Source organism: Echeneis naucrates, chromosome 18, assembly GCF_900963305.1.
Source record: "Echeneis naucrates chromosome 18, fEcheNa1.1, whole genome shotgun sequence".
NCBI classification, from domain to species: Eukaryota; Metazoa; Chordata; class Actinopteri; order Carangiformes; family Echeneidae; genus Echeneis; species Echeneis naucrates.
In genome coordinates this window covers 5827257-5853506 of record NC_042528.1, presented here as the reverse complement: position 1 = coordinate 5853506, position 26250 = coordinate 5827257, and the positions used below count along the sequence as shown (strand labels likewise).

General features: G+C 41.3%; 3 protein-coding genes and 2 non-coding genes across 10 annotated transcripts; 4 read left to right on the top strand and 1 right to left on the bottom strand.

The window, feature by feature from the left end:
* Positions 1 to 410: 410 nt before the first annotated feature.
* trnar-ucu (transfer RNA arginine (anticodon UCU)) lies at positions 411 to 498 on the bottom strand. The gene is given in 2 exon segments: positions 411 to 446; positions 462 to 498. It is a non-coding gene; the product is annotated as a tRNA-Arg (tRNA).
* A 1398-nt stretch (positions 499 to 1896) lies between these two features.
* coro1b (coronin, actin binding protein, 1B) lies at positions 1897 to 8920 on the top strand. Of its 2 annotated transcripts, XM_029526146.1 has the most exons (12): positions 1897 to 2031; positions 2148 to 2293; positions 3595 to 3800; positions 4007 to 4129; positions 4500 to 4629; positions 5690 to 5871; positions 5962 to 6081; positions 6183 to 6287; positions 6386 to 6531; positions 6730 to 6787; positions 6906 to 7244; positions 7332 to 8920. In XM_029526146.1, the coding sequence occupies exons 3-12, from the start codon at positions 3597 to 3599 to the stop codon at positions 7452 to 7454; spliced, it is 1530 nt and encodes a 509-aa protein (XP_029382006.1). In that variant the 5' UTR covers positions 1897 to 2031; positions 2148 to 2293; positions 3595 to 3596; the 3' UTR covers positions 7455 to 8920. The 2 variants fall into 2 exon arrangements, with proteins under 2 accessions (XP_029382006.1, XP_029382007.1); XM_029526147.1 differs by lacking the exon at positions 1897 to 2031 and having other exon boundaries at positions 2062 to 2293.
* Positions 8921 to 10303: 1383 nt separating this feature from the next.
* Positions 10304 to 12766, top strand: LOC115059050 (glutamic acid-rich protein-like). Of its 2 annotated transcripts, none has more exons than XM_029526641.1 (3): positions 10304 to 10431; positions 11078 to 11154; positions 11644 to 12766. In XM_029526641.1, the coding sequence occupies exons 2-3, from the start codon at positions 11150 to 11152 to the stop codon at positions 12272 to 12274; spliced, it is 636 nt and encodes a 211-aa protein (XP_029382501.1). In that variant the 5' UTR covers positions 10304 to 10431; positions 11078 to 11149; the 3' UTR covers positions 12275 to 12766. The 2 variants fall into 2 exon arrangements, with proteins under 2 accessions (XP_029382501.1, XP_029382500.1); XM_029526640.1 differs by having other exon boundaries at positions 10306 to 10431; positions 11042 to 11154.
* A 480-nt stretch (positions 12767 to 13246) lies between these two features.
* Positions 13247 to 13318, top strand: trnaa-cgc (transfer RNA alanine (anticodon CGC)). Its single transcript has one exon. It is a non-coding gene; the product is annotated as a tRNA-Ala (tRNA).
* A 324-nt stretch (positions 13319 to 13642) lies between these two features.
* dtx4a (deltex 4, E3 ubiquitin ligase a) lies at positions 13643 to 25367 on the top strand. 4 transcript variants are annotated; one of them, XM_029526797.1, is made up of 9 exons: positions 13643 to 13843; positions 14404 to 14618; positions 16114 to 17290; positions 21682 to 21743; positions 21948 to 22109; positions 22358 to 22419; positions 22615 to 22935; positions 23024 to 23113; positions 23215 to 25367. In XM_029526797.1, the coding sequence occupies exons 2-9, from the start codon at positions 14411 to 14413 to the stop codon at positions 23443 to 23445; spliced, it is 2313 nt and encodes a 770-aa protein (XP_029382657.1). In that variant the 5' UTR covers positions 13643 to 13843; positions 14404 to 14410; the 3' UTR covers positions 23446 to 25367. The 4 variants fall into 4 exon arrangements, with proteins under 4 accessions (XP_029382657.1, XP_029382658.1, XP_029382655.1 ...); XM_029526795.1 differs by lacking the exon at positions 13643 to 13843 and adding an exon at positions 14013 to 14189; XM_029526798.1 differs by lacking the exon at positions 14404 to 14618 and having other exon boundaries at positions 13732 to 13843.
* The last annotated feature ends 883 nt before the right edge of the window (positions 25368 to 26250 follow it).

Below are 26250 nucleotides of genomic sequence, written 5' to 3'. Positions count from 1 at the left end.
AAATATATTTATACACACATGTATGTGTCGTCAATGCTTTTTCTCGACACGTTATCAGTATTACTAAATGGTACATTATTTTAATAGCAAGGAAGAGTTTTATTTTGAAGGACGAGTCGGAAACCAAAATGGATTTCATCAGGATTTTATGTTGATCAATTTATTTTCGATTCATTCTTCACCAGCTTACCTGCTACTTTACTTTATATTAGCTAAAAAAATGATTATCTTATAATTAAATACCACCACGCGCACCAGAAAGCATGGATACAAGCGCTTGCATGCGTACTGTAACATATTTTATCTTCTTAGTCCATATAAAAATCTGCTGATCGTCGGATGGCTCTCTTGTGGTCGTTTCAACGCTACGATGCAATTAGGAAAAAAAAATAAAAGCACAACGAAAAGTGCGACTCCGGTGGGACTCGAACCCACAACCTTTGAATCCCTTCGCTCTCGCCTAGAAGTCCAATGCGCTATCCATTGCGCCACGGAGCCACCTGTTGCACCCTCCCCTTCGAGGCTACTTAAAGGGAAATTACAATGACGTGATGAGTCAGTTATGTCTGCTTATAAACACAGAGCGGCGCTGAAGTTCAACACGAAAAGTCAACAAAATGTCTATTCTGAGTATAGTCTAATGACTAACTACTGACTATTCAAACTGCCTGAAGAGTAACTCATCTGAAATACTCACTATTTGTTAGTTACATTTTTGTTGTTGTGGTTGCTTTTAGCAAACTGAACTGGGAAATGTGTAGAAAATCTCTTTCTACCGGCATTGGCGTGGTGGAAATATCTCAGTTTAATATTGGTCTTCCTTTAATGTAACTGGATTTTCTGAAAAAATATGTTGAAGTAAATAATCCAGTGATGATGGGCTGTGTCATGTGTCCCTCAGACATCATAATGACGAAGCCAGACTGACTGATGGGGTTATAGGTATCAGTCTTGGTGGGCTCGCCACCCAGATCATTGAGATCACCTGGTGCATTGGTGCTCCTGGTTGTTATGACAACTGTTGTCAGGGTCGTCGATGTCACCTGAGCCCAGGTGTGAATGACCATCAATGGAGTCACATGAATGTGGACGGCTGGCTGTAAAGGACAGCAGTCTGGACCGGAAGTCTGTCAACCTACATAGAAAATTGTGTTTTTAATGTTTGAAAAAATCTCTTCAAATATAACCTTGTGTTTATTTTGTAACTATTTCATGTTGTTGCAGCTCTAGTTTCCTCCAGTACAACAACAACAACAAAACAAAATGATCTATGAATGAAATACTAACCAAATGTAATGCTTTGGTTAGGGTTTGTTAATGTCTTCATATATAACTGCAGTCCACTTTTTATTTATTGTACGATGATATGTTTGTGTAAACACAGTTATTTATTATTTGGTTGAGGTAGAGCCTATTTTAAAATGTTTTACCGAACTGTAATTAATCAGAAGATCATGCTGTTTATTCCAAATTGAACATTCATTATTTGACTTGTTTCCACTATGCTCAGTTTCATCAATTGCCTGAAATATAATCTGAAAGTTATTGTCGGTTGAGCAATTAATTAACCAACTAACAATCTCTGCTGTTTTTGGACATACGGAGCATCACATTTTACAAAGTTTTTACTTTGTACGCAAAAATATATATTTTATAGGTGTTAAATGAATATCGTTTCCAATGATAAGCATGAAAATTGGAAATTGTTTCAGGCATGCGCATTTATTGGGTGCTTAAAGCTTTACTTTGCACAATAAAATCAACAAACGTTTCTGGTCAATTTCTGCAGGTGCGTCCTGATCCGGTCTCAGACTGGACTCTGGATGGACGATTAGGCTCTTGATTCCCGGGTGTCTCTGGTACATCCTGTCGGGAGCGGAAGTGTCTGAGATTCAGCCCACATCACCAAAACAGTCGTATTCACAGGCGGACGGGCCGAGGAGCTCCGTCTGCGCCTCTTCCCTCAACATCACCGCCTCCAGCCGGGCTCCATTCATTGCAGAGACATCGGCCCGGGACATGCTCCGTCAGGTCTGGGCTTTTACCGACGGCGCACACGCCTAACGACCGATAAAACCTCCAGGAGGACGGCGGAAAATGCGCTGATAATAATAGATGTGCCTTTATTTCCAATGGAATCGTTATAGGTCTGCGCAATCGACGCGAAAGCCTGCCTGGACACAGGAGAGGATTAAGTTACTGCTGCCGGCGGAGGATTATTTTATGGGCCTCCTGTCACACCCGAGCCCTCGGTGATCCTTTTTCCAATTAAGAGAGGTCGCTTCAAAGCCAGGTATGCCGGGGGAAATGGGGAAAACAGCCTTATCCTTTCACTGCAATGTTTCCTTGCGGGATTAATACGCATCACCACACTTCCTTTGTTGCCCATCGCTGCCTATGCGGTTCTTACTCTAAAACACATTTGATTGTTTTGTGTGCAGGCAACAAAAAAACAAAAACAAAACACATTTATGAAACAGTGTACGAATGGTGCATGCTTTGTTGTAGCAACGGGGCAGGATGTTGTAACATTAGAGAACTACAGGAGCAAATCATTTTTAAACGCCTATCGGCAGTGTTTTCTTTGCTCTGACAACTGTGCAGCATTAGGTGGATGGTATATGGAGTTACTGGCTCCGGCTGCCCAACCCCCTTCCCCTCAGTGCCACAGCTTGTTTTGGTTTCAGGCGGATCATGCCCTTTTGTCCACTGAAGCCTGACTGTACTTTTTGGGACGGACTCCCAGTATGAAGGAATTTCCCTGTTGTTTGGACAGCCCTCCTCTCTCTCCTGCTCACAGTCTACAGATGCCAGGGACCGTAGAATAATACACCATGGCTCTCGTTGAACAAATGGGGAAGAAGAAAGAAGTGATATAGGTCATTTGTTCACTTTTCAGTGGTGTCCAGCATTAAGCCCATCTGTACAGACATGCAAGAACATCAAAACTGAAGCTGCACATTGCTTAATTAAATATATTCAGAAATTCAATATTCGAGGTATTTATGCATTATACACTTGGATGCAAATAATGAGGAAGCATTTAAAGAACTAAATGTAAAAAACAAATGCCTCAAGCTTTATTGTCATGAGGTCTGACATAATAATTGTATAAATATCATTTTTTGCTTTTATCTATTATGTGCATTGCCGTCAAAATGGACCGAATTTCTACATGTTTTCATTTAAAAAAATGTACTTCACATTATGCTTGGAATGGAAAAAAGACATGTTAAGAAGCAATATGCAGTTAATATGTTCTATTTTGGCCCTTGGACCTAAATCTAGGGCAACAGCTGACTATGACTTTCATTATGAGTAACTCAGTGAATTGTGTTGCGGATACATCATCAGAGGATGATGTGCATGGGCTGTCATGAGTTATTTTTCCTGCTGCTTGTTTTGGCTTGATAACTGAATTAATGGAATGGTAGTAAGTCCAAGCTGATGTTAATTCTTTTTTCTTGCCACCTTTTTGTTTCTGTTCTCCTACTTAAAAAGTACCAAACAAAAGAAAAATATATCAGATTTCAGATGAATGCACATAACAGCTGTTTTTATTTTATTTTATTTTTTTGTCCTTCTTCCCTACAGGTATGTCTTTCCGACGAGGAGTGGTCAGGCAGAGCAAATTCCGCCATGTTTTTGCTCAGGCATGGAAAGCCGAGCACTGCATCGACGATGTCAGGGTGTCCCGTGTGACGTGGGACAGTCCCCTGTGTGCGGTCAGCCCAAAATTCATTGCCGTTATCATTGAAGCGGGAGGAGGAGGAGCCTTCCTTGTTGTTCCCATCAGCAAGGTTTGCCCATCCATGCATTACATTCAGTATCAAATAAACAGAAGGTGTTATTTTTAAAGACTGATGTATTGTTTCCTGTCCTCTGCTACTCAAAGCATTTAGTTCCTCTTATTTTGTCTGATGCAGTACTTTTACAGCTCTACAGGACAAAGGTCATACTCTTTTAATGTGAACATCTGGATCACAGTTTTATCTTCATCCTGCAGAGTGGCCGAATTGATCAGTCGTGTCCGACAGTGTGTGGCCATGCGGCGCCCGTGCTAGACATCCAGTGGTCTCTTCATGATGACAGTATCATTGCAAGTGCCTCAGAGGATTGCACAGTAAAGGTAGACTGACAGCCTCAAAGGTTGATGCTGATCGTTATTGATAAGTCACATACATGTGCCACAGGTTAGCCTTACTACAGTTGTTTAAAAGAGCCACTAACAGCCACTCACCATTTAACACACAACTGTAAAATTTACAATTTCTGGTTCTACTGAAGAAGTGAAGTGAAGAAGTCACTAGGCTACCTGTATCCTCTTCCTGTCATTGTGCTAAGTGAAGATAAGAAATGAAATGTCTCTGAGGTCTGTCGCAAGTATGGAGCGATATTTATTTATTTATTTATTTATTTTTTTAATGGCATGAAAAGTGTGTTGTACGGAAACACATGCTGCTGTACATAAACAAATGGCTGCTGTATCCTGTTTTTAGGTGTGGCAAATCCCAGATGGGGGCCTGACAAGTCCAATGACTGAGGCCATTGTGACTCTGGAGGGCCACAGTAAGAGAGTTGGCATCCTGGCTTGGCACCCAACTGCCTTCAACATCCTCCTAACTGCAGGTAACATCATTTGACACATTCAGGTGTTCAGGTTTTTTCAAAATATCTGATTAAGAAGAAGATTGTTGTATTAGGCAGTTCTTCTTTATGCGTGCACCAAAGCGTGGTTCCTACATTAAACCCTGTGGCTGTGAAGTCTATATGTTTTACATAGATTTGCATAAAAACTTACGCTAGCAGACCATGTGAAAGGAGCATGCACCACTCTCGACTTTTGTGTAACAAATGAAAGCCATGCTTTCTAGAAGAATCTCCGGAAAAGTGTAAGTGATACACAACAACCCACTTGTAAGTAGTGAGAGTTGAAGAACAGCTCTAATCTTACTGTACTGGCGTTCAGAGGCTGTCAGTTCAACTGAAATTTGACCCCTGCACAGCAAATCATAACACAGAGTGACTGTAAAGGACCATGTAATTCACCAGAAACTTTGACAAACATCTGTTTTTACCGTTTGTGCCCTGCTTCATCAACATTTGTAGTAGGCTTTTACATTTACAGTGAAATTTGACAAGACCTCAGTGGTCAGGAAGCCACCAACAACTTCCTGAAAACAACAGCATGAGAAGCCAACAGATGCCATGAGTTGGTGAACCAGTCACCATCTCAGTATTTGCATATGGACGTATACCAGTCACACATATTAATTTAAAGCGAGAGGGAGAGAGAACCAACAGATTCAAAAACAATCACAACTGAAATTCTTTACTATAGCCAAGTATATATCTCTAACCTGAATATCTTTCCTCTGTGGTATCAAATGTTTTGTGTCAGCTATAAAAAATGCCTTCATGCTTCCTCTGTCTGCTGATTGTTAAGTCATTCAGACTACATTATTCTCATGCTCAGAAACTACTGCCTGTAGCATTATCGCATTATAGCATTATTAATCACCTTATGCAACAGTAGATATCCAACTATCACCAGGCACTGATCTCCTTTGTTATTTCAGAAATCAGCATCTCCTGCATCCTCAACCTGGACTTAAAAACCAGTAAATAGAGCTTCTGTATGAAATGTTGTGAAAAAAATGCAATCAAAGGAAACTTTCTCTCTCCTCAGGTTGTGATAACGTGATTTGTGTGTGGAACGTGGGGACAGGGGAACTTGTTTACCAGCTCAGCGATGCCCATCCAGACCTGATCTACAGTGTGAGCTGGAACAAGGACGGCAGTGCTGTCTGTACTGTCTGCAAAGACAAGGCCCTGCGTGTCATTGACCCACGAAGAGGCACCGTCCTCAAGGTGACTTAAAATTTTGCAACGTTTACAAAAAAGTTTGCAGACCATTGTAGATGCCTATACATTATCCTTTGGCTCTAATTATTCTCCCAGGTGAGAGAGAAGGTCCATGATGGTACCAGGCCTATGAGAGCTGTGTTCCTTGCAGATGGGAAAATCCTCACCACAGGTTTCAGCCGTATGAGTGAGCGCCAGCTTGCATTGTGGGATACAGTAAGTATTTTTTTATTGAATGTATGTCAAGGAATTGCAAACATACTGGAAAACTCTGCTGCATGCCATTCCAATATCAAATCAATGTTTTCCAATTACAGAAAGATCTCTCAGAGCCAATGGCTGTACAAGAAATGGATACAAGTAATGGAGTTCTTCTACCGTTTTATGACCCTGACACAAACATGGTCTACCTGTGTGGAAAGGTATGAGTTCAAGATATTATGGCACAACACAAAATCCCCCAGTTGGTAGGATTTACTTGGATTTGTCATTCACACTTTGGTTTCTGTTTGGTTTTCAGGGAGACTGTACCATCCGGTATTTTGAGGTAACAGATGAATCCCCTTATGTTCACTTCCTCAGCTTGTACAGTAGCAAGGAGCCGCAGAGAGGAGCAGGCTTTCTTAGTAAAAGAGGTGTGGATGTCAACAAGTGTGAAATTGCCAGGTAAGGACAGTAAATGTGATCAGGTGAATTTCCATATTTTGTTGTCATGAAAATGCTAAATCGACTGAAGAATTTCTTCAATAAGGAGTGTCATCTGTGCTGTTAAATCCAGGTATTTTATTCTTTTGAGTTAGAGGCTTCATTTCCTGCCCATAAAAAATTAAATTCAACAAAATGTGGATTCCCCCCCTTTTGTAGGTTCTACAAACTGCATGAGAGGAAAGTGGAACCCATCTCAATGACTGTGCCACGGAAGGTAGGGACAACAACTATTTTAAGTCAAAAGTTTGCTACATAAAAGGAAGGAAATCTTTCCATAACTGAAAAACAGAAACGTACAATTTATTTGTCCCATCTCTGTTCTATCTCCCCAGTCAGATCTGTTCCAGGGAGATCTTTACCCAGACACAGCCAGCTTGGAGCCAGCTCTCCTGGCTGATGAATGGATCGCCGGGCAGGATGCTCCGCCGCTGTTAGTTTCCCTGAGCGGTGGGTACACGGCTCCTCCATCCAAGCATAGAGACACCCTCAGGGGCAAGCCTAAGCTCGCCTCACAGGACTCTGGGACAGGGGCAACTCCGCCCTCAGCAGGCAATGTAGCGGCTCCATCATGCACACCTACTTCTGCCACCAAGGAGATAGAAGAAGAGGTGCCACAGCCACGATCAGCCGCAAGAGAGACAGATGGAAATACTGAACGGCCAAAGAGGGAGGTGAGTTAATATGCTGAGACCATACCAACATGTTTCATGTGCCAAGTCAAATTTTTTCAGTTGTTCATCTTAACTGTCTCTTTTCAGGATGACGTGTTGAATGAGTTGTTGGCAGAAATGAAGGCTTTACGTGCTGTCGTCCTTGCTCAGAGTCAGAGAATCGAGTTACTCGAGAGGCAGCTGGCTCGGATCGAAGATGGGGATGTATGAGAAAACAGAAGATTCACTACATTTGCAGGGCATTCTTGCTGATCCATAGACCATAGCCTTACTAGAATCAACAAGTATCTTAAGCTGTGTAAAAGGGAGAATGTAGTGTAGGGCAGCAGCTAACTGTCAATCACAGTGGCTGAGCACCCGGATTGACTATTGGAATGAAAACAAGACCACAATTTGTTAATGTTGTTTCCCAGATTTCGGTTGAGAATGGGGTGTCATCTGCATACAGTGAAATTTAACAGTAAAGTGATTTTTGGAAGTTTTTTTTTACTAATGGAGTATTGTAGCAGGTATTTGGTGGTCCATGTAGTGCAGCTTTGAGCTTTGCAAAATCCTGTGCTAATTTTGAATAGCTCTGAAGGAAATACAGAGACACCAGTGCCTCAAATTAATGCACAAAGTAAGGACACAACACATTGAAGCTATTCAAGGTTGGCACTCTATAGCGAAGCAATTAAGTACCTCTAACATGATTCTTTTGTTTTTTGTTTTTTTTTTTTTCCTCTAACGCAATCACAAATACAAGCATTAGGGCTATTTAATCAGGTAGTTAAAGCTGCTAATCTGACGTCAAATCAGACCACCAGTTGTTAACTCATTGTGTGACTCGTGCTTTGTTTTACTACTTCTTTATAGGATGCTGTGTGTATGTTACAGTAGGAAAATCTACCGGTACACAAATCATAAGCTAGGCCAAGAGAATTGTCTGAGTGAGAGTGTAGCTAAATACTTATGTGTATTGTAACTCTGTGTAGTCTTTGCAGTCAATGAAAAGGTAACACTTGTGATTTTGTAACTCATGTTGTCAGGCAGGTGATATATTTGTACACGTTATTGTCAAGAGATAATTAGACAGAAATACTGGCCTCTTTACCTTCTGTTGACGTGTGGCTGCAGTATCGCATACACCCTACAGAAGCAGAATGTCTGCTGCACATTTTGTGCAGTAAACTTTCCATCTTTGAGTCATATCTTCTCCTGAGTCGAGCAGGGCTGAAGTATATACACCATGTATGAATACCACCTTAACACTAATTACAGTGCAATGTCACTAAAATGCATTGAATACGCTCTTTTTTCCTTCTCTCTTTTTTTTCTGCAACCACTAGAAAGAGGAAGTAACAGTTACATTTTGATTATTTTCTACAGTTTGCAATTGCATTTATATTTATGTTAAACGATTAAAAGCAGTTTTTTGGGGGATTTTTTTTATTTTGTTGGGTTTTTTTTTGTTTTGGTTTGGTTTTCTTGCAATTACATCTAATGGCACTTATCTTTCCTCTGTCCATCAGTCAGTTATAGTGCAACAATGGTACACTGGTACATTCCATATCATGTTTATTCCTCTGTTATTTTAATTTAAATTTATATTTCCTTATGCACTGACCTTAACAATAATTGGAAAATCAGTAGCATTTTGAATGAGACCACATTGTGAAATCTTAATAAACATTCATTTCTCCTTTGTATTTATTGAATGGCTTTTTAATTACACTGAAATGTCAAATTTTCATTTGTTTGTAGTGATTTTTGAATAGTGTATACTGCTCCCCTAAACCATACCTTAATCCTCTCTACTGGATGTGTGAAAATTAACCAGCAGCTTTGATAGACAATACAAGCTGTACACAAAAGGACACACAAAGTTTGCAATCCTTTTATTATTCTCATATTTGCTTTCCTTAGAATTTGACATTTGATTGTACATCACCCACAAATAAGGTGGAGGTGTTGATAGATTTCAGTCAGATGGTTAGGCCATGAAAATGTTGCTGAAGTCTTAAGAGTTACAGAACAGCAGTCTGTGTTAATAGTTAGATGTACCTGAGTACTGACTGAGTCTTGTGTTCGTGTTGCACATCTCTAATCCATCATTCCTGGGAGACTGGCTGCAGGGCAACAGCTTCAAATAGGAATTGGCTCATTACAGCAGATGGCATCTTAGAAAAAGTTCTACATGACACAGAATAATCATCTCAGCGCCTAATGCTAATGAGCCATTATGTTGCATTGCTAATAATGATAATGGCATTCTATCTGCCCATAACCTTTAATTGTGACAAAGACCATAAGACACGTTGAAAAATTGAAAGGCTTTTACAAATAAGTAGCAAGAAGAATGTAGCTATCAGCACTGGAAATGTTTCAGACTGTGACCCAAACACCCATCTCATCTGGCTGATATAATGGATTTTTTTGTGTTGAATATGTAAACTCAAAGAAACTTTGTGAACGGATTGATTAGAATCACACATTGAATTTTGTATGGTATATATAAGACAAGAAAAAACATGAATTCTCCAAGACAGAAACAAGATTTGTATTCACAGCGAGGTTACTTTCCATCTATAAGTTTGGTTCTTCACGATATGACGGTATACTGTACAGTCTTTTTCAGAGGTAAGAACTGTGGGGCTTCTCAAGCAAGAACAGGATGTGGCTTCCTTCACATTTAGAATCTGTGTGCAGCTTTTGAAATTGGTACTCTCTTTTGATAGGTTCAAATATGTGGTGTGTGATGATAACAGAACTTTTTTTTTTTTTTTTTGCCAGGGCTAGTTGTGTGGACAGATTAGTTTCTAAAAATATGCGTCCCCAGGTTAATGAAAAATGTGTGATGTAACTTGCACTTGTGCTGCATTCATTATGATAAATCACTGTGTAAAAATTCAAATGTGTTCTTCTTCCTCTTTCCACACTACACATTTTCTTCAGGACGCTTTCCACCACACCCTGCTTGATTTTTTCTTTAATCTAGTCTCACACCCCCCAACTTCCACCCCCCACTCAGAGTTTCGACTTGAGTTTTTCTTCACTCATACCACAACCAGCCCCTTTATTTTTTTTTCTCTCCTCCTCTCAAACACTCACTGTTCGAAACTACAGTAAATGTTACCAGGCAGTCCCATACAATTTGTTTGTGATCTGCCACAGTCGACGCAAGTATAATCGTTTGCTCATAAATTTGGTGAGTTTTTCTTTGTTTATTTACTTGCTTTTAAATATTTCTATTTTTTCACAAATATTTTTGTCTTTTCCAATCAAAAGACATATTTTGTCTTCTAACGCTACAATTTTCCCTCCAAACCAGGGACCTTAGTATTTCAAATTTCTAACTCGTGAACCATCATTTGCATCTGAATTGTTTTTAAAATTATAAATTTTTGCAGGTATTAGTTTACCACTTGAGTTAATTGCCCTCATACAGGCAGCTTTATATGGATGTTTAATTTTCTCATGTTGATTCTCATCAGTGGTTGAATGTCATTTTGCATTACTGAATGTCTGAATATAGACTGCTAATTTATGACTCAAGGCATTTCCTCCCATGTGAAGTCGGCAGATGCAGTTCAATTATCATTTTGACAGGAAACCAGCAACACTGTGAGCGCTGTGCTGGTTTCCTGTCATTTCAGCACAGTCAACTTCATACTCAAACAAGATACAGGCAATATAGACTTTCTCTTAAATGCTTTTTTAAATGATATTTAGATATTGTTATTGTTTAATATGATGTTGATTTATTTAAAGGTTTAGCTAGAAGTAGATCGCATCGTCATTTCTGTGGCTTTTTTCAGGTTGTGGCTGTAAATCTAACAATGGATCTCCCTCAGATAATTGCCGAGATCAACCTGTAACTGTGACGCCAACCGGTGGGATTTATCTATTCAACAAGGAATCTCTTAATGAGGTACATCTCTTCTCAGCTTAAGTGCACAACATCTGTGTCAACCTGCCTTTTGACTATTGAACTCTAGATGTGCTTATTTGTACATAGAGCAAGCAAGACTGCAGCAAACCACACCCACATGGCACCCAACTAGAAGCTTAAAACAAAGCCTAAAATACCTATTTCTACATTTCTATTCCACACTTTGGAAAATATCCTTTTTATTTTTTCTCCATATAGTCTTAGATCCAACCTGGCTCTATCCTAGCAGCAATTGTTTCTCACAGTTTGTGTGTGTTACGCTTGGTGAAATTGACTGACTGCTGGTTGCTACTGCTCCACATATAATTCAAAGATGTAACAAAACTATAGATTTTTCTTAGCTTACACTCAGCAAAAAAAAAATCAAGTCAACTTGTTTTTGAAGGTATGAAGATATCGCTCAATGAAAACGCTCACTAAGTGATGCTGGTCCACGTGTGACATCCTGAACCTTTTCTTTCCTTTCAGTCCAGACATGGGTGACAAAGAAGAAGGAAAATCAACTCGGATAATCATCATTCTTTCTTTTTCCCTATTGGGCCTGATTGCACTGCTGATCTTCTTTTACAAGAAGTTGAACAGGGAGACTAATGGAGAGTACACGATTAACAACATGGTTTTCAAGGAAGGAGGGCTCAGGGACCAGACGAGGAGTGCAGTATTAACTCTGGAGACACATCTTGGAGTCCAGTTGTGGCCTCGCGGTGATACAGATGAGTATGGAGAGGAAATGCAGGAAGTCCAAGATAATGAGGCACAGGTGGAGGAGGGAGGGAGCCAAGGAAGTGACAGTGAGGTAGAGGACGAAGAGGGAGAGGAGGAAGAGGAGGAGGACGAGGAGGAGGAGGAGGCACAGGCAGGAGGAGGTAACAGAGCAAATGAGAACACAGGGGAAAAATCGGTGCTACTAAACCAGACAGAGGTAAAGACAAATGACAAAAAGGAGGAAGAGGAGAGGAACGTGCGAGAAGGGGGAGGTGAAGGGGAGCCAAGTGGAGGGGCTGGATTATTGATAAACCTACAGCAGTTTTCTGGAAGTGCCATCTGGTCTGAAGACGAGGGAGCTGAGGGGAAGGACAAGGTTGTGACTGCACTGTAACTACAGTGAAGGAAAATATCAAATACAAAAATTAGGACAAAATCTCTTTGATACAGTTTTGGTGTGGAAGTGATGCTGAGTCATGTACAGATGTATTTTTACGTAAATATTGGGTCTAGATATTCTTTTTTGTTGTTTGTTTGGTTTGTTTTGCTTTTGGAGAAAATGTAGAAGAACTAAACAAGGTGATTTTTTAATCCCCCTGTTGTGCCATCATAACAAAAGGCTGACTGATGAGTGAAGCTATATGAATATATGCAGGGTCAGTTTGAACAGTGGATGTTTTTGTAAGAGTTTACTTTTGTAATGTAATACTGATCTCATCCAGTTACGAGATGAGACATTGCATTATTGTGTCATAATGCTGTAATGCTTTTGAATGCTGTATATTGTCTAGTTCATGTTGTTTATTCTTCATCTTCAACCGCTCATCTGTTTCCTGGTTTATTCCTGCCATTTTCTTTTACTTTACAAATAAAAACAGGAAAATAAAAAAACAGACATTAATTCGTCCTGCTTATTGGAACACTAAAAAGCAACAAAAATGTTCAGTCTCGTCAATTAATGAAAATCAGCATATACATTACATTATTACATTATATACAATTACACAGAAATTTGGTCAAGCTGATATAATTCCTTGTTAAATGTACAGTGATTAAAGAAATACTTTCTTTATATATTTTATCATTCTGCAACAACAAAGATAACAGTCTCGTAATTAAAATTAACTGAAGTTATATAAAGTACCAAAGCAGAGTAGCCTCTTTTGAAAGTGTTGGTTTTATAACAGATAATCCGGAGGAATATTTTCACTAATGCATGAGCAGCCCTTCAGCTAGGCGTTTGAATTAAACTGCACATATCACACATCACTATAATGGTAATTAGTAATCATCATCACATTATAGAAGAAATGAAGAATATGGGAGTTATTTAATATAAAGGAATAAGACTAACTCTCTGACCAATGGGGATGTAGCTCAGTGGTAGAGCGCATGCTTCGCATGTATGAGGTCCCGGGTTCAATCCCCGGCATCTCCACTTCCTTTTTTTTTAATAACCTCCTCTTTTCGTTTTAAAACACAAGCAAATTAACGAGAGTCGGTTACTGAGTAAAGAAGTTGCTCTTCATTTAGAAGAAACAGAAAAATGTGCCATCCAGCTCTTCATGTCACCAGCACGAACTACGCGAGACACAAAGGAGCTCTGTGATTGGTCAAACCGAGCGCTTGCTCGACTCTGATTGGACGTTGGGGACCTCCTTGGCGTGGGAGTGTTCGTGCACGCGAGTGTCAAACATTTATTTTCCGCCGGCTGAATAATTTCCAGCTGACAGAGAAGACACCGGACCGAGACAGCGGAGGGAAGAAGGAGTGAGTCTGAGTGCAGGCAGGTGGAACACCAGAGAGGAGACACTTTTTCTTCAAAACCATTATGTAACCACAAACCTGAAGGATTTCACCTCAACACCGGAGACATCTTCACGGTGGCAGATGGAGCAGTAAAGCACCCAAACTGTTCTGCAAGCAGTGATTTGACTGGAGACACTGGAGCTGATCTAACCTGGTAAATATTTATCTTCTCACAGCAACGCAATCCTCCCTCACAGGCAGCACTGATTTAATAAAATATCTTAAAAAAAAAAACCCAAACAAACCTCAATCACAGCCAGTCTGTCACAGTAACCTACTTTACGAGTGCCGCACCACCCTGAGCATCCAAGTTGCATTTTCTCCTCTCACCCTAACTTGATTGTGCCGGAGAAATGATTTCAGCACACGTCACTCATCTGCATAGGGAGTAAAATGCAACCAGCCTGCGAGGCTTCTTGCACCCACAAACCGCCTCTGTCCCCGCCGTGCGACTAAAGGGCCCACCGATTGCTGCATATCCGAAACTACAAACATGGAAGGTAGGGTTTGCATGCGGGTTAGGGGATGTCGAAATATGTATTTATGTCCAGGGATAGGAGACACATCTGGGTTGTAAACTGTCCAAGATGGATGCAGCGCCGCTGTGCGCAGGGATGCACGGCGAAGCGACGGCGATGTATCTCCAAATGTCCATCATCCCCGCAGTCTGGCGTTCATCTGTGCCTCATTGTTGCATTTCCCCCCCTTTTGCAGGAGTAGGATGTTACTAGCGTCCGCCGTAGTGGTATGGGAATGGCTGAACGAGCACGGACGCTGGCGGCCCTACAGCCCGGCTGTCTGTCATCACATCGAGGCAGTCATCCGGAGCGACCCGCGCTGTGGTAGTGTTGTCCTCGGCCAGGTGGACTCTCGCCTCTCGCCCTACATCATCGATTTGCATTCCATGCACCAGTTCCGACAGGACACAGGTGAGGAGCAGGGAGGACAGGCACGGACACACGGTGCAGGATGTGACAGTGCACACGGGCCTGAGGGGCCGGAGGCCTGTTTACTGCTTTATCTTTGAAAACCTCTGGAACGATTCAGTTTCGATGGGGGGTGTTTTGCTGCAAAGGGCCTGCGTTATGTCGTAAATGTCATGTTTCTATTTCAATTCCCAACTTCTGGCCCCCCATAGTTTCTTCTTCCGGTCTGTGGCCTTCATTGTTGTCATTTTTCCAGCATATGTGTGTCTTTAGATGTAACACAGAAGCAGCTGAGGTGTCCAGTCATATTCACATACAAAGTATTATTAATACTACCGTGTCAGAGATTATTGATAGAGCTTCACGGTGGGGAGGCAAAGCAGGGAATTCTCAGATGTCTAACTTTGGCAGGGACCCCAACATCATCCCCCCTCTCCCAACATAGGCTGGGAAAAGCCTTTGTGCACTTTGTTTTTCAAAACTCAGCAGAGGCTGAAATGTGAGAGCGAGGCAGGGTGCCCCAATTTAAATAGGGGGCATGGGTGAGGAGGTGGGGGAGGAATTTTGGGAGTCTGAGGGAATAAACAAAATGGGGGTTGATTGAAAGAGTTTTTGTGAATGAACTCCCTTGTTGTCTTGGTAAATTTGGCAAGCTGAGCTACGCATACTGTATTGATATCCAGTTGGTCCCTCTCACTTTCTTCTGTTTTGACAGTTTGTGAGTTATGCTGTTTTGTTTTTTTTGGGGTTTTTTTTTTTTTTGTCATCATGACAAATCAGTATGAAGTGACTGAAGTGACTGCAGAAAAGGAGACCAACAAAAGACATAAAAAAAAAAAAACAGTTTAGTCCTGTACAGAAGGTTAATGGGGCTTTTACTGGTCTGTGCCCATTTTCTCATAATCCATCCATGTGCACCATTGCTGTTGATGTAAAAAGAAAGAGAACAACTGAGCTATAAAATGAAAATATAAAATGCATATTTCATAAAAAAAAAAACCTAAACTTTCATCTGTCACCTTAACATCAAGCTCATCCATCTTAAAGAAACTTGTCCACCTTTCTTACAGACAGGATTTGATATGGGAGGGCTTTACTGTATAAAGAGTTTCTCTGGACACCCTGGGAAAGCAAACACAGCCAGCTTTGGGTCGGATCAAGGCTGCCAGCCAATCAGAACACAGAACACCGTGTGCTGTTACCAGGGGCAACCTGTTTGCCCAAATTCTTAGCAAGCAAACACAGACATGTTGAATTTGTTAGGGTTGTAATCTACTTGTCCTCAGCAAATAGTCCCATCCACTTACCTCCTCTTGCTTTTACCTCCCATCACCCAGTTTCATGATTACAGTTAAGGACACAAAGTGGTGTTCAATAAAAGCTTAACATTTATGTTTATGTCCATTGACATGCATTGGAATGTAATTTCAAAGAAAACAGACCAAAACCTTCAAAATGTGCATGAATCATTTGCTTATATTGTTACTGTCTCACTCAGGTACCCTTCGACCGGTACGACGAAGCTTCTACGACCCCACCTCGGCACCAGGACAGGGCTGGTTGTGGGAGTGGGAGAACGACGCTGGCAGTTGGACGGCATACGACACTGAGGTGGGCATTGCCATCCAGGCGGCACGAGATCGTCAGCAGCCCTGGCTGGACTTGGCGCCACTGGGTTTCTGCTACCTCATTGACTTCGAAAGTATGACCCAAATTAACGGGCAGACACAGCGCTGCCGGCGGATCCAGCGCCGCTCCGACCTGGCTTACCCGCTAGTGTCCGGGCCCCTGCCCAAGTCCCATCACGCCTGGGGACCCACATCAGTGCCCAGCCATGGGGGACTGCTGGGCGTGGATGTATCTGGAGTGGGCATGGGGATCAGGATGAGCAGCAGTGGGACAGGAAATGGGAGTGCATACCCCAGCGGGGCTCTGCCTGCCTCCGCCATCACTTCTCTGGGACAGCCCTGCGCCTGTCAGCAGTGTATGCTGGTGCTGAGTGTCAAAGCGGGAACCATGTCGACTGCTCAAACTCTGGGTCGGAGGCCGCCACAGACAAAACCACCTAGTCCCAAAATCAGCAGTCACCCTGTGCCAGGGGGGTCGTACTCACTAACCCTCCCTCGGCCTCCTTCCCTGTCGCGATCGCTCTCCCCAAATAGGACGTCTATAGTTGGGGCAACAGGTGGCTTCAGTGTGGGGGGTATGGGTGGTGCAGGAGGTGTAGGTATCGTTGGTGGTGGCGGTTCCAGCCTTGGCTATGGAGGAGGCTTTACCCACTCTCTGTCTCTCCTTGGCTCAGCTACAGCTGCTCTCTCCATCTCCTCCACCCGCCCCCCTCCTCCACCTCTCCCCCCACCTCCGCCACCACCCCCTCCCCCCTCCACCACACCCTCATCTGTTGCCACCTCCCCTCCTCACCCTTCCGCCTCCTCTTCCCTCTCTGCTTCCTGCTCCGCCCCTACAGCGCCCGCCCCAGGCCCCCCTCTCATCTCTACAGCTGCATCCACCTGCACACCCTCACCTTCTGCCCGCGTCCTGGGCCCAGTGTCTTCATCTGGTGCTGCATCCGCCTGTGCCGCCCCTCTGCCACCCCGGTCCAGTCTAGCAGGGTTAAGTCGGCCTGCATTGCAGCGTATTGCCATGGCTCAGTCACGTGCCCTCATCGCCTCGGGGTGAGTATGCAACTGCTGCACTCACATATCAATATTCTCATATAGACGAAAAAGTTTGACCCAGGAAAACAAAATAAAACCCCTGTGGAAGATGTGTATATATGTCTTCCATTTTTAAACAAGACCCTAAAAAACTTGGCTATGACCCTTTCTGTCTGTTCTCTCTCAATTTAGTCCCAAAATGAAACAGTCCTGTAAAGAGATGTTAGGGGCAGCTGTGATGTTCACACAAAGGGTGTGGTGGTCACACATAAGATGTTGGATGTCCAGTTGTTGTTATGTATCAATAAAACTGGCCTGTGACATTTTAACCAGTAAGTGATGCTAGAATATATTATTCAAATGTCCCAGTGTTCCCATCCCATATCAATTTACTGTGTACAAAACAGAATAATAGAGGCTGAACAAGGTATGTAAGAGGATTGAGTTTAGACAGGAATTTCTCATTTGTTTGAAGGCCTCATTACACAGCGCCTGGCATGGGCCTCATTAGCATTCGTGAGCCTTTAATCTTTGTGACAAAGTCCACCAGGCTTGTTCATTTCCATGGGAAAACAATGAAGAGCATTTACACTGAACCAGTTCTACTCTCACAAGTGTTACACACATTCCAGGCATTTGTCATGCAACAACTTAATGATTGATTTAAACATGCATTGACTTGTTCACTTCTAGTTTGAATAAATATGTGGTTAGTGAATAGTTTTCATCAAATATATGGGAAGGAATCAAAAAGTACAGAAATACTTGCACAAAGGCTGGTAACCATAGCATGGAGTTGTCTGAAAAAGCCCCAGCCCTAGTGAAAATGAAACAAGGGCAAATATAAAGAAAGACACGTTGCCGGTTTTTCTGCAGACCACATCTGGAATGCATCCTGAATGCAGCTGAAACATATCTGGGATGTCCTGATTGTGGTCCAGCACTTGGTATGCAGTGTTCCTCGTATGCTGGAGACTTCTTCTTTTGAACATTGCCCTGATGCCAAACCAGAAATATTAAAATAACAGTTGGGACATCTGAAATGTGAATGGAGTAGCTGTCAATAGAAGATGACATTTATTAGAAATATTTTTAGAATATTTCCTGAGGAAAGTAAAATATAAGCAAGAGTGAGATTTTCTCCAAAATAGATTTTTCCTGTAGTGTTAGTGTTTTCCTGTACCGGCCCTCCTTGAATATTCAATAACAGGTGAGAGGTTGGCATTAGCTTTAGGAGGATAGTAATTTTAGACTGAAACTTAGGAAAGCTGTTTCTGACTTTTTATTATTTTATTTAGATGATATAACTATAACTTAAAAAAAATCAGGGACAGTTACTTATTAACGCAGGTCATTTTATAGGTTATAAAACATTAAAACTCATTTGTGACAGGTTCTAATCATGTAGATTCTATGTGTCATTCAACGCCTGAAGACACATCTGTTGTTAAGGTGTTGACAGTTGTCAACATCAGTTAATGTCACGTGGTGGCAGAAGTCACAGTGTCTAGTTGCCATAGCCAGAGGGCGCTGGTTAGTAAGATTTTTGTGGTTCAAAGAGTATCAGTACTCTGTTTTCCAGCTGTCGTGGCGGCTTCTCGTGAGGATGTTACAAATTTTAGCATCTAGATTTCATCATATTTCCAATTAGAGTCTTTTATTTTTCCCCATGATCCTGAACTCTCACTGAAAGACGTGTTTCTGGGATGCTTAGTGCTTTTGAGTTGCCTCAAAAAAAAAAAAAGTCACACAAAAAAACTAAACTGATACCGCACACATTCCAGATTTCAAAGTCACTTAAGAATAAATTTCAATGCACCCAGATCCTTGTACTGGGATTGAACATTAAAAAATGTTTTCCTTGAGGTCATTTCCATGAGAGCCACCTAACATTGCCCCATATTTCTGAATCTTCACATTACCTAATAAAACCTGTCTAAATCAGTTGAGCAGCAGCTAAGGCTCAGATTAATACCAAACACCAGGGGCTTAATACTCCCGCTCCAGTAATCTCAGTATTTTGTGTCAAGTGAGTTGTGCGTCTCCCCCTTTTCCTTCAACATGTCAGGCAAGAGTCCTCCTCTGTCCAACAGATGGCCACACCTGCTGCTGAGGTAAAACCAGCAGCGTCAGAGACCAAATATCTCTGATCCCATCAGCCTGGGGATTCTCTGCGCACCTCTCCTCGCCCTCGCCCTTCTTCTCTCCTTCAACATGTTGTCAGAGCAATCTGAATTTTAAATTCTTTGTCAGGAGGCTAATTAATCATTTGCTTTGCTGTATGGGAAATAAAAAAAAAGTACTAAAAAGTGATCTTATAGACACTGACAGTGGTTTTTAATCCATATTATTGAACTCTGATTTAAATCCACTTAAAGAAATATAGCTATGCTATCATAGTTTTGGTTTAGGAATTGGATGATTATGGAATTGGTAAATTGTTGTAATGTTTGAGTTTTTTTATGAGAGAACTTGCCACCAGAGAGATGGAGCAGATGGTTTCTCAGTGAAGGCTTAAACTGTGAGGGGTATGTAACGTCACAGATTATCAGAGAGATGAGCGCTGCCTCTCATCCGCACACCTGTTGTGGTCCTTTCTCCACTCACTCAGGTGGATTTGATCTGGTGCCGCGGCCACAAAACTCCATCATAGCTTCCTGAACAGAGTTTTTTTGCTCCCTTTCACAGGTTTATTTCCTTTATCCGATTTGATTTGTGAGTGTGTGTCTGTAAACTGTGTGCGTGCCGCCATATGCTGCACTTTGTGTGTCCATCATCCAGTGCTGCAGATGGAAGCTGCTCTAAAGCCTCTAGATTAGCAGGGATCAAACAAACATGACTCGCTGACACACCTCTCCTCCTGTTTCCCACCCTTTCTAAGCTTTTCTCCTATCTAATCTTTTCGTCATGTTGCTCACGTTTACAAATGCCAGTTAACTTATTCATTCTCAGATTTCTTTAGGTCTATTGCAGGTAAATAGCATCTTATATCCTGCTAGCTAACATGTCTGAAAAATGTCTATCAAAAATAACAGCTATACAATGCATGAATACAAAATTGAGGGAATTAAAATGTGTTGAAAGGGCAAAGTTGCATGCTGTCTCCATTAAAGATAAATAAACTGGGCAAAAACAGTAAGATTTCACCCCTATGTGGTTGTCTCTTTAATTAAGTTTTAATTTAATGAATCTACTAAACTAAACAGGCAAAATTTAAATAGCTACAAGCATGATACAATACATTCAGGTTCATTTCTTTTTTTAAATAACTGTGGTTGCAAGCATAGCATTTTATGAAAGTATTTTTAAATATTGAGAATGTGATGATTTGCAGTGAGATGTACATGAATCTATCTGTGAATTCGCCCTCCATCGATGCATGTAAGCGGTCATACAGATATTTCAACATCTAATAAACAGATATTGAATATCTGTATAGTTAGTGCTGTTGTGTTAGTTGTATGTGAGACTTATGGCAACCTGGCAGAGTGACATGGTAACTACCACGTAATCCCCACTGCGAGGAATCTCTGGCCTACAGTCAGAGTTTAGTCAACAGATGGAAACAGGTGGATTAGCCCTATAAAAGAGGACGGAGACTGACACCAGCACACAAACAGAAGGCAGAGAGACACAGGAGACACACACACCGGTAGACTACTGTTTAACTTCAGGATCGAAAAGAGCCAGGAAAACAGAAAAGACCTGTAAAGGAAAAAAAAAAAAAAGACAGACAACTGGATATTGTTGCTGGAATACTTGAACTCATATTTGTGGTCTCTGGTGCTTTCAAGGAGGAACAATGACTGTGATCAAAACTGGCAGACCGTAAGTAAACCTCTGTGACATGGTCTCAGCAGAAATACGACTGTGCTCATCACACTGTTGGTGTGTGTCCCCACTTGATGAGTAGAAATATACAACACAAAAAAATTTGACATTTTCATGTTTAATTTGGATGAAGTTGTGTCAAAAATCTATTTGGGTTGATTCAACATTAACATTTTTATTCTTGTTCTTTATTCCACATGAATTGTCTTGTATAAAGGGCTCCTTTGAATTCTGTGACTCATGTCAGTTGTTTGCAAAAACTAAGAGCTAAATACCTAATCAGCCACATGCTGTCTTTTTAAGGTTAAGCCTTACAGAGCAGGAAGTGCCTTCTGATAATTGTGGGACAGTATGTCAAGTCATGATGTTCAGAGTCTGCTCGTTTCATCCCATGACTTGGCAAAAGCTGCTTAACCTGCTGACACTGGATGAAATGGGAACTAGCGTATGCTCTGAGAAGCTGTGTGTAAAGCTCTCTGGTTAGAAGTGACTCATCACATTTTGACCTGACCTATAATGTTCCTGCTTTTAGTGTGTTATTGATCTGCAGACAAATGTAAGTCTCCTTTGTCTTCCAGGGTGCCAACAGTCCCAGTGAAGAACCTGAATGGATCTAGCCCTGTGCACCCTGCTCTGGCAGGTAAATATTTTGACATAACTAAAGTCTCATTTTTCAAAATGTATTCATTGCTTTACTGGCCCCATACATAACAGGATTTTGAATAAATCTAGTGGCCAGACTTCACTAGAATGTTTAATAGATTTCCTTGATAAGGAACTTGCATCTCAGATATTAAACCTTAAACACAGACTCTAACATTCCCCCTTCCCTGGCTGTGTGCAGGTATTACAGGCATCTTGATGAGCGCAGCAGGACTTCCTGTTTGTCTGACCCGCCCACCCAAGCTGGTGCTTCATCCTCCACCTGTCAGCAAGAGTGACATCAAACCTGTGCCCGGTCTGGGTCACTGTTGCCGCAAGACTACCAAGAAACAGGCCCGTAAAGGTGGGTGTGGTGCTGATGAGTCTGCTTCTGCTTTAGGCAGGGCAAGCTTATTTATGTAGCACCTTTCAAAGTGCTTTCCAGAGTCATAATGCATTAAAAAAGAACATTAAAATTACATTAAAATAGCATTTAAAATACATTAAATATAGATCATTAAAGTAGCATTTAAAAGCAATCAAAACAAAAGGCGGAACGTGTGTTTCGCTTCAAAACCGACCATCATCGTTCTTTGTGTTTTCATCTAATAGGCAAGACCCCAGAGGAGGTGGTGAAGAGGTACCTTCAGAAAGTTCGAAATCCTCCTGAAGAGGTGAGCTCTCCTTTTTCACGATTTTCAGTTGACAATGGTGATTCATAAAATTTATAGTCTATTAGCGGCATTGAAATAGATTCTTTACCTGTGTTTTTTGTTCATGTATTGAAAAAGAGAACTCTTTGGATTTGTTTTTCAGTGAAAAGATTAGATCTGACCTACCTTGCACTTAAAATTCTTTTCTTTACTCAGGACTGCACCATCTGCATGGAGGTCCTGGCAGGACCGTCTGGCTATAAGGGCCCTGGTGTTGGCGGTATCTCCCGGGCCGAGTCGGTGGGCCGCCTGGCACAGTGTGGTCACCAGTACCACCTCCAGTGCCTGGTTGCCATGTACAACAACGGCAACAAGGATGGCAGCCTGCAGTGCCCCACCTGCAAGACCATTTATGGAGTCAAGACCGGCAACCAGCCCCCAGGCAAGATGGAGTACCACGTCATCCCCCACTCACTGCCTGGCCACCCTGACTGCAAAACCATCCGGATCATTTACAACATCCCTCCTGGCATTCAGGTAAGTTGGTTGGTGTTGGTTTGGTTTCTGTGACACAAATGATTCTTTTTGTTTGGATGATGTGATCAACTCTGATTTCTGTGTTCAGGGCCCAGAGCACCCAAATCCAGGGAAACCCTTCACTGCCCGTGGATTCCCTAGACACTGCTATCTCCCTGACAGCGAGAAAGGACGTAAGGTAAATGAGAAAGCATCTCCTCTTTCTGATTTTGGGAGCAGTATAAAGATTAAATGGCCAGATTATGACACATTGTTTTCTTCCTGAACTTCTTTATTTAGGTCCTGAGGCTGCTCCTGGTAGCGTGGGACCGCCGGCTCATTTTCTCTGTGGGCACATCCAGCACCACTGGCGAGTCTGACACAGTTATCTGGAATGAGGTGCACCACAAGACAGAGTTTGGTTCTAACCTCACTGGCCATGGTTACCCTGACCCCGGTCACTTGGACAACGTCCTGGAGGAGCTTAAGGCTCAGGGCATCACCGAGGAGGAGTGTCTACCCAGAGACTGAGCAGAGACCAAGCACGAGGAACCAGGCAAGAGTCTGTAAACACACTGCTGGGAAGGGATCCACAGCTGGACGGGAGAATTATTTTCAAAATCTTGATTGAATGAACCGAAAGGAACTTTTACTGTCAGAGAGGGAAAACAACTTAAAAGAAAAACAATCTCTTCACAGGAACATTAAAGAAATAGTTTCAGCAGAATTTGCTGAGATTGAAATTTCTCTTGTGACTGCATGGGTCAGTTTTGAAACATGGGAAATTATTCTTTTTCCTGATGCAGTAACAGTGTTGAGATTGCAGATGTTTTTCAGTGAGACAATTGACATCACTGTGCACATATGAGTCAGTGTTAGATAAAAAGGAAACTGTCATTTATACTGTGAGACTTCTTATCAAGAATGTAACTAAGTGAATTTTGCTGAACTGAAGTGTTTACCACGACTACTGCTGCTAAGTGGAACTGAAAGGAGCTTTAGATGGAGACAAAACGTGAGGTCTGTATGTTTTTCTAAGTATTAGTCCACAAAGCAGAAATAACTTTTCACTGCAGATAAATATTTCAAGTGTATAACTGGATATCTGAGCATGGATATTTGCTGACCTCTAGTGGTACTTTTCCAGAACTACATTCCTTTTTAGGTTTGATTTTTAAATTGTATTGTTGTATATTATGAATACTTGATATATGATATTGTTTCCATTTTTGTCATGTTTTTATATTTAAATTTTACTGTTTTGTTTTATACGGTGTGTTTCATTCCAATGTTTTTAGGTGTGGCGGTACAGACAGAGATGTGGGGTGATGTTAAGATGAGTTGCTGGTGTACCTGATTTTGCCTGACACATCATATGCCATTTTCCAACCCCTTTCTTTCAAAAAGAAATCAGTATTTTGTATTCGATGAGTTCATGAATTGACATTCCTTAATTGTTCTGTCCTCGGAGCATGGGTGCATATAACAGCTTTCTGTGTCTTCTCGTATCTGTATTACTATTAAGGTTTGATAGAGGAAAAGCTACTATGGATTATGCCACCCCCTCCCAGGAGGAGTAAATACCCCAAAAGCTAGGATTGAATCTCCTGCCTGAGCTCAGATTTGCACAGAGCTTTCTACTTAGTATCAAAAGGAAATGGACAGCTTGTATCTACTGTACTTTTGTGTAGGACACACACACCAGCCTCAAATGCTCTAATCACACTACAAAATGTGGTCTTTAGTTGTTTTTTGTCATGTTTAGTGTTTGCCATGAGCAGGTGCAAAAGAATATCTCTTGTTGTGGATCCAGCTATGGCCAACGTGGTCCGGTCAGTTTGCATTCAGTCAGTTGTGGGCTGGTTTCTTTCTGAGGTACAGTATGTACAACAGTATGTATTGACATACTAATGTAGGCCAACATTAAAAGCATTTATACTTTATGATACTTTATGTATGCACTGTACTGTATGTATGTGATTTATGTGCACAAATTTGCATTAAACGTTTTTTCTAAGGTTCAAAGAGATAACAAAACCTCACTCTGCTTTACTCTGTTATTTTATGTAACATTAATAGTGTAATTTTTATCTGATTTCATAGATGTGCCTGTTAGTACTTTAAAGGGAGACTGGATGTAACCTTTGGTACACAGCAGCCACAAATGAATGAAAGCTAGGCAGCATTAAGATGTAGTATAATGACTAAAATTTAAGCATCTTAAACGTGCTACCTTAACTGCTAACATTAGCATAAGCTATAGGTCGAACCAGGTTAAGTAAGCCTGTAGCAGGAAAACCCTACCCTGAGTGTACTGAATTGACTTCTGCTGTTTTAAAACTGTTCATTTGCTTCTGAATTGAGCCTTTCTTTTCTAAGAAAAACTTGCATCGTCTCGCTTTAAAGCATTAACACCATTAATTCCTGAAACCAAACGCTGCATCACATCTCACTGTCACAACACACAATAAAAAATGTAAGTGCACCAATGAATGATTTTTTCTTTTTATTTAAACCTTTTGTAAAAGTATTTATGGAAAGACTAAGTAAAATGATGACATAGACTACACAGTCTAGTTAAATTATTCAGTACTGTATGTTTGAAGTACAAGCAGCCTGCAAAAAAAACTACAGTCAGAGTAGTAAATGAAATCTAAATTCAGACCCTATCAGTTCTGTCTTGTGTGTGTTTGTTTACAGTGTTATTGTTACTGTAAAGCCCTAGAGACTAATGACGAGCAGAACTATTTTTTGTCTCTGGCGACAGCAGATGTCTGTACCAATATAAGGTCTTACAGGATATGAGAGAATAAAAATTTGTGACATCTTCTGCAAATGTCGCTTTCACTTCATTAAATGGAGAGCTATTGCAGAGTTTTCCATATTTTCACACTTTTTCAACTATTAACCAGCATCAGAAATGATTTAGTTTACAGAAGGCTCACTAAATGTGGTAATGATGATCTTGATTATATTAGAGTTTAACAACATGAACATTTTATAGATCACTCACATAACTGATTTCTACCTCTAGACATGAGCAGTGCATGATCAGTTTATCTTTAGATTAGTCTGGCTCCTGGATTAGTAGTCTGGATTACCTCCACTTTAATGAATGACAACATGTAGCAAGATAACTAAATACAATTATATGGACCCCAGGACCCGAAGGCTTAAAAATCAACTGGAGAAGTAAATATTTGTTCATATATACAAGCATTTAAATTGTACTTTTAGACTTATTTCAAAGTGTCATGGCAAGAATCATAACCATGCAAAAAATAATAACCTGAACAAGTTTATATCTGAATAAACTATCTGCATTTTTTTTTTACT